The sequence below is a fragment of the Nicotiana attenuata genome, unplaced genomic scaffold (genome assembly GCF_001879085.1).
Source record: "Nicotiana attenuata strain UT unplaced genomic scaffold, NIATTr2, whole genome shotgun sequence".
NCBI classification, from domain to species: domain Eukaryota; kingdom Viridiplantae; phylum Streptophyta; class Magnoliopsida; order Solanales; family Solanaceae; genus Nicotiana; species Nicotiana attenuata.
The window spans coordinates 435,111-441,171 of record NW_017670327.1 but is presented as its reverse complement, the minus strand read 5'-3'; the positions used below and the strand labels follow the sequence as shown (position 1 = coordinate 441,171).

General features: G+C 37.5%; 1 protein-coding gene across 1 annotated transcript; it reads right to left on the bottom strand.

The window, feature by feature from the left end:
- Positions 1–5,177: 5,177 nt before the first annotated feature.
- On the bottom strand, positions 5,178–5,612 carry LOC109237908. Its single transcript, XM_019404305.1, has one exon. It carries the CDS (start codon positions 5,610–5,612, stop codon positions 5,178–5,180), a length of 435 nt encoding a protein of 144 aa, XP_019259850.1.
- Positions 5,613–6,061: the final 449 nt, after the last annotated feature.

Below are 6,061 nucleotides of genomic sequence, written 5' to 3'. Positions count from 1 at the left end.
ATTTGTGCCCCTTGGCCAATTTGCGGCTTGCTTTGTACCAACATGAATTAAACTTTGGCATATGAATTCTTGATCTTTGAAAAGGAAAAATGATTGAATTAAGGATTATTGTCATGACTTTTACACTCAATCTTTGTCTCTTAAGTTTACGAAGTAGTTTCCTTGGCTATAAGTAACTTCTTTGAGTTCATTTACTTTAATTGGATTTTGGATACATATTCACTCGAGTTTGCATGTGTCATGTGTGGTGAGATGTTTTGTGAGTTCTTTTGCATTACTAGTAATCTAGAACTTACCCGAAATGTACTTCAAGGAGAAATCCTAGATTAACTTGGTTTGAAAAATGATGTTAGGCCTTCCTTGGACCATTCTTGTGCCTTGAATTTCCTATCCATCCATATTTTCCCTAGTCAAACCCTCTTGAGTCTTCAACCTTTTCTTTAGAAACCATGTTACAAACGTGACCATTTTATTCTTCTTATTGATCTATCTATTAGCACCTTATCTCCCTAAGTGCTTTGAAACTGCAAACGTAGGCTAATAGCCTAATGTAAGGCCCCGAAAAGTTTCCCAAAAGAATTTAACTTTTTGTGATGTCGGAGTAGACTAATGAGTACAAAGGTTGTAGAATTTAACGTTTTGTGCTCTAATATCAACTTGTCATGAGGAATAAAGAGATTTACTCCATCAAGTGCTATGGAAAATTTCGTGAGACGAGAAGGTCACCTTGATGGCCGAAAGTGTTGTGGAAAAGAAATTATTTTCGCTTGTTTGTATACAAATGGTTGTGATTCGAAAGGTACCTTCTATGTGTTATGATCTAAATATGTGTAGTTCATGTTCCACAAGACAAAAGAGAGCTCTTAATCTATGTGTTATGATCTAAATATGTGTAGTTCATGTTCCACAAGACAAAAGAGAGCTCTACAATTCAAAGAGAGAGCTTCAGTAATGATAGTGTTGCAATACTAGCATTAGTTACTTCAACAATGCATATGAAGATTTTACTATGTAATGGTAGCGTGAATTTGCAAATTTCAAGGGAGCACGGTACAATCTTTCTCAAGAATATCATACGAAATTTTTCTTACTTCGATCCGCCGTTACGTGATTTATCGCAATTAGCGTATGTTAGAGGGATTCTCAAGAGAATCGGCTCAGGTATGTTAAGGCTATCCCTTCTTTCTTTTTGGCATGATCCATACGATACAAATGAAATGAGCAAATGAACAATTTCCATAAATGACTCTATTCATAGAAATACTAGAGATGCCTATGTTCTTGATTCTCCATGTGTCCTACTATTTTATCATCTGTTCATGGGTCTCAAAAAATTACGTAAGTTGAAAAAAGTTTACTTCATGATATTACTCAAAGGCATAATGGTCTTATGACGTTCCGAAAGATTTTATTGACTCACTTTCCCACGCATTGCATTCATTTATACAAGTATATTGACCAATGACCAGATGACAATATATATATATATATATATATATATATATATATAAATAAATATATATGGGGTGGCCTAAGAGTTGGTTTACATGATGGGATGGCCTCAGAGTCTTGATGATGTTACGAACGTATTTACCTAAGCATGGTATGACATTTATACGCATATGCATGACATTGTAAAATTCCAACTTGTCGGCTTTCGACGAAACTTATTTTCTTTAATTCGTTTAGTTTCTAAGCCTTCAAACCCTCTTGGTACTTGGTATTCATGATCTTAAATATTTGTAACATCTACGTTAACATGATTAACTAACTTTATGTACTATTCAATGATGATTTCATTTTTGAACTTACATTAATTAACTTATGACGTACTCTTACGTATGAAAACATGGGGTGTAACACTTATGCGGTCCACCAAGTGCATTTTTGCTTCCGCTTCTGCGGACAAAGACCGCATCTGCGGTTCCAAGTCAACAGGCAAGACTCCATTTCTACGGAAGGAAAATCGCATCTGCAGTCGCGCACCTGCGCGAGGATCTCCACATCTGCGGACCCAGCTCACCCAGCCCCATTTCGTATTTTTGATGACTCCCCCTCACCTGCGTGTCCGCACCTACGGCCACTCCCACCGCAGCTGCGTTGACACAAGACTTCAGCTTCTTCAGCTATCTTCTAAGTCCAAAATTGATCCCGATTTCAATCTGATTCACACCCGGGGCCCCCGGGACCTCCTCCGAACATACCAACAAGTTGCAAAACACATAAAGAACCTACTAGAGCCCTAAAATCACACCAAACAACATCGATTCTACAAATCGCAACCCAATTCAAATATAGAGGAGTCAATAAATAGGGAAACGGTGTTAAAATACTCAAAAAAATGGTTGGGTCGTTACAGCGGTACTGTGTATCACTACTCTCATAGGGTCGGGCCAGTTGCCTCGGCAGTACTGAGTATCATTTTTATATGAAATCAGGCCGTTCGCCTCGGCAGGCTTGTACTTAATACTTGAGATTGGAATTGGTTATGATGATAGTCGAGTTAGAGCCTTCGAGGCCGGTTATGACATTTTAGTGATTTGATATAGGTGCATGTTAGAGATTCATTATTAATGCTTTGTCTGTTTCTTTGCTACTTGTTATACATCCTCCATGTCTACTTTATGTTTTCTTATTACTGTTTGACCACTAGTAAGTGTCAAGTAGACCCCCCATCACCACTTCTTCGATGTTAAACTAGATACTTACTGGGTACGCGTTATTTTACGTACTCACACTAAACTTCTGCACTGAATGCGTAGGTACTAAGACAGGTACTTCCAGTGGTCACACAGGCGCGTAGCTGCACTTCCACAGAGACTTAGTGGTGAGCTGCTTGCCTTGCTTCAATCAGCAGCACCGGAGTCTTCCTCTACCTTGATTACTGTTTCTTTCTATTGTACTTCTGACGGTAGTTGTATTAGTTTTCTATATTCTCTAGATTGCTAATGCACTTGTGGCACCAAATTTTAGGGAATTGTAGCGTTTTTGTATTGTTGTACTTATTATCACTATCAATGCGGTTTATGTGTTATTCACACTTGATATTCTTGAGAAAGACGTATGTAAGGTTGCATGAGATTTTACTTTTTTCAGTATTTTTAAGGAAACTTTTGCTTTTAAAAAGTTAAAAGGGATAATGAAACTGGAGGTTCACGTGTGGGCTTGCCTAACGACAACGTTGGGCGTCATCACGACCTATTATAGGTTTTGGTCGTGACAATTAGCTAGCTCATTTCAAATATAAATATGTGCTTATATAATAACATGGTTAGTTTTGATACAATTCCATGAAAATAAGGTACTTTTATATTATTACCATATTCCAGATAATTAGTTTATGTATCAATTATTTGTTAACTAGAGATTATGTTATGCAATTAATCAATTGTTTAATGTTAGATTACTTCTTTGAGTTTAGAATTCAACGCACATTGTTACACTATATATTCTCTTATATTTTTATTGTTTTAGCAATTTCTTATACTTGTTCATTCATTTTAATACAAAATCCCTTCATATTTTATTCATTAAATTAAAAGTGCAAGACATAGTGTTCGTACATCCTTTATCCTTGTCTTATTTATCGTTTACTATCCTTTATTAAATTTTGTACTTTAGTAAAATACACACATTATTCACTTCTTACATAACGTATTCTTTTAAAATACCAAATTGTATTATCCATATCTTGTGCATCAATTTTAAAATGTAAGTTATTTCATACATTTTATTCATTTACTTTTTACTACATATGCACATAAATATAAATATTTTTATTTTTCGCTTTCCATAATTAGTTGTTATTTATTTATTTAATCCTTACAATTTTCTTGTAAATATTATATCAACACGAATATACCTTATTCATTACATAAAAACTATTCAAAGATAATTCTTTTCTCACTTGTTGGCTAATAATATCGGAGTACGTTTTTCTCCTCTTGCATTTAGCCTTTCACTCAAAATAGTTTACCTTTGGACATAAATTAAATTCTTTCAAGTATATTCTTTAAATTACAATTCACTCAATTAATTTATTAATACTCTACTTTACAATATATTTTATTTATCTTTTATCAAGTCATAAAAAAAAGTCATATACTTATTTCAGACCCTTTTGTATGTAATTTATTATTTGTGACCCTCAAGTTCAATCACTCTTTATTCGAATACTTTTATTATTCTTTGCACATATCAAATTAATCATTCTTTACTTAATCCCTCGGTTATTTTATCAAGTCTACCAGAACCACATTTTGTGGATCTTGAGGGGTGCCTAATACTTTCCCCTCGAGATAATTGTAACCCTTACCTTGAATCTCAATAGTTTCATAGACCCTAATCAAAGGGTACATTACGTAGTGTAGTATCACTACTAAAAAATCAGGTTTTACCGACGGCCAAATTCTGTAGCTAAACAGAAAAATACGTTGCTTATCAAGAAATTCTGCTAGCTACGGGCGATTTAGCGACAGATTAGCGATGACGTTCGTAGGGAATTCCAGTTTTTTTGTAGTGTATAGGTATCCTAGTGTACCTTAATTACAAGGCGGTGACTACAACTATAACAACAAACCTAGCATAATCTCACATAGTGGGGTCTAGGGAGGGTAGTGTGTACGCAGCCTTACCCCTACCTTGTGGAGATAGAGAGGTTGTTTCCTATAGACCCACAACTCAGAGAAGCCATGTAAAAGCAGCATAAATAACAACCAAATAATCAGGAGACCGCAATGAAAGAAATGAAAGGTAGCCATAAAAACTAATGCCAATAGAATAGTAAAGTACGTGCTAGTACTTCCGGTATGATAGGGAGAACACTAAACCAACTACCCTACTACCCTAATCTTTGACCTACATACCTTCCTATCAAGGGCCATGTCCTCGGTTAGTTGAAGTTGCGCCATCTCTTGTCTAATCACCTCACCCCAATTCTTCTTCGGCCTAACTCTACCTCTCCTTAGGCCTTCCAATGGAAACTTCTCACACCTCCTGACTGGAGTGTCTATGTTCTGCCTCCTCACATGTCCAAATCATCTAGGCCTCGCTTCCCGCATCTTGTCCTCAATTGGGGCCACACGCACCTTGTCTCGAATAACTTCATTCCTAATCCTACCTAAACTTGTGTGCCCGCACATCCATCTCAACATTCTCATCTCTGCTACTCTCATCTTCTAGACATGGGAGCTCTTGACTGGCCAAAATTCAGCCCCATACAACGTAGTTGGCCTGACTACCGCTCTGTAGAACTTACTTTTGAGTTTTGTTGGGACCTTCTTATCACACAAGACACGGGAAACAAGTCTCCATATCATCCATCCTGCAACAATACGATGTGCTATATTTTCTTCGATCTCCCCATCCCCCTGTATAATAGAACCAAGGTACTTAAAACTTCCTCTCCTAGGGATGACTTCTGCATCCAGCCTAACCTCCCCTTCCACTTCCTTAGTCATCCCACAAAACTTACACTCTAGGTATACCGATTTAGTCCTACTAAACTTGAAATCTTTTGACTCCGGGGTCTGCCTCCACATCTCTAAGCTAGCGTTAATGCCACCTCGCGTCTCGTCAATCAATAAAATGTCATCACAAATAACATGCGCCATAACACCTCTCCTTGGATGTGGCGCGTCAATCGTCCATTGTCAGGGCAAACAAAAAAGGGGTAAGTGCCGACCCTTGGTGAAACCCCATCATGACTGGAAAGTGATCTGAGTCCCCTCCAATTGTCCTTACCCTGGTCTTAGCTCCCTCACACATGTCCTTAATCGCCCCACTGTAAGCAACATGTACACCTCTAGCCTCCAGACATCTCCACAGGACCTCCCTCGGGACTTTATCGCAGGCCTTTTCTGAGTCGTTGAAAACCATATGTAAGTCCCTCTTCCTCTCCCTATACTTCTCCATCAATCTCCTAACAAAGTGAATGACTTCCATTTTCGAGAACCCGGCATAAACCCGAATTGGTTCTCGGAAATACACATACTCCTTCTCACCCTCAGCTCCACCACCCTCTCCCAGACTTTCATAGTATTGCTAAGCAAATTTATACCAC

What these genes read in the sequence shown, in the direction of transcription:
- LOC109237908 (XM_019404305.1), bottom strand. Translation starts at nt 5,612, where the DNA reads ATGGCGCATGTTATTTGTGATGACATTTTATTGATTGACGAGACGCGA.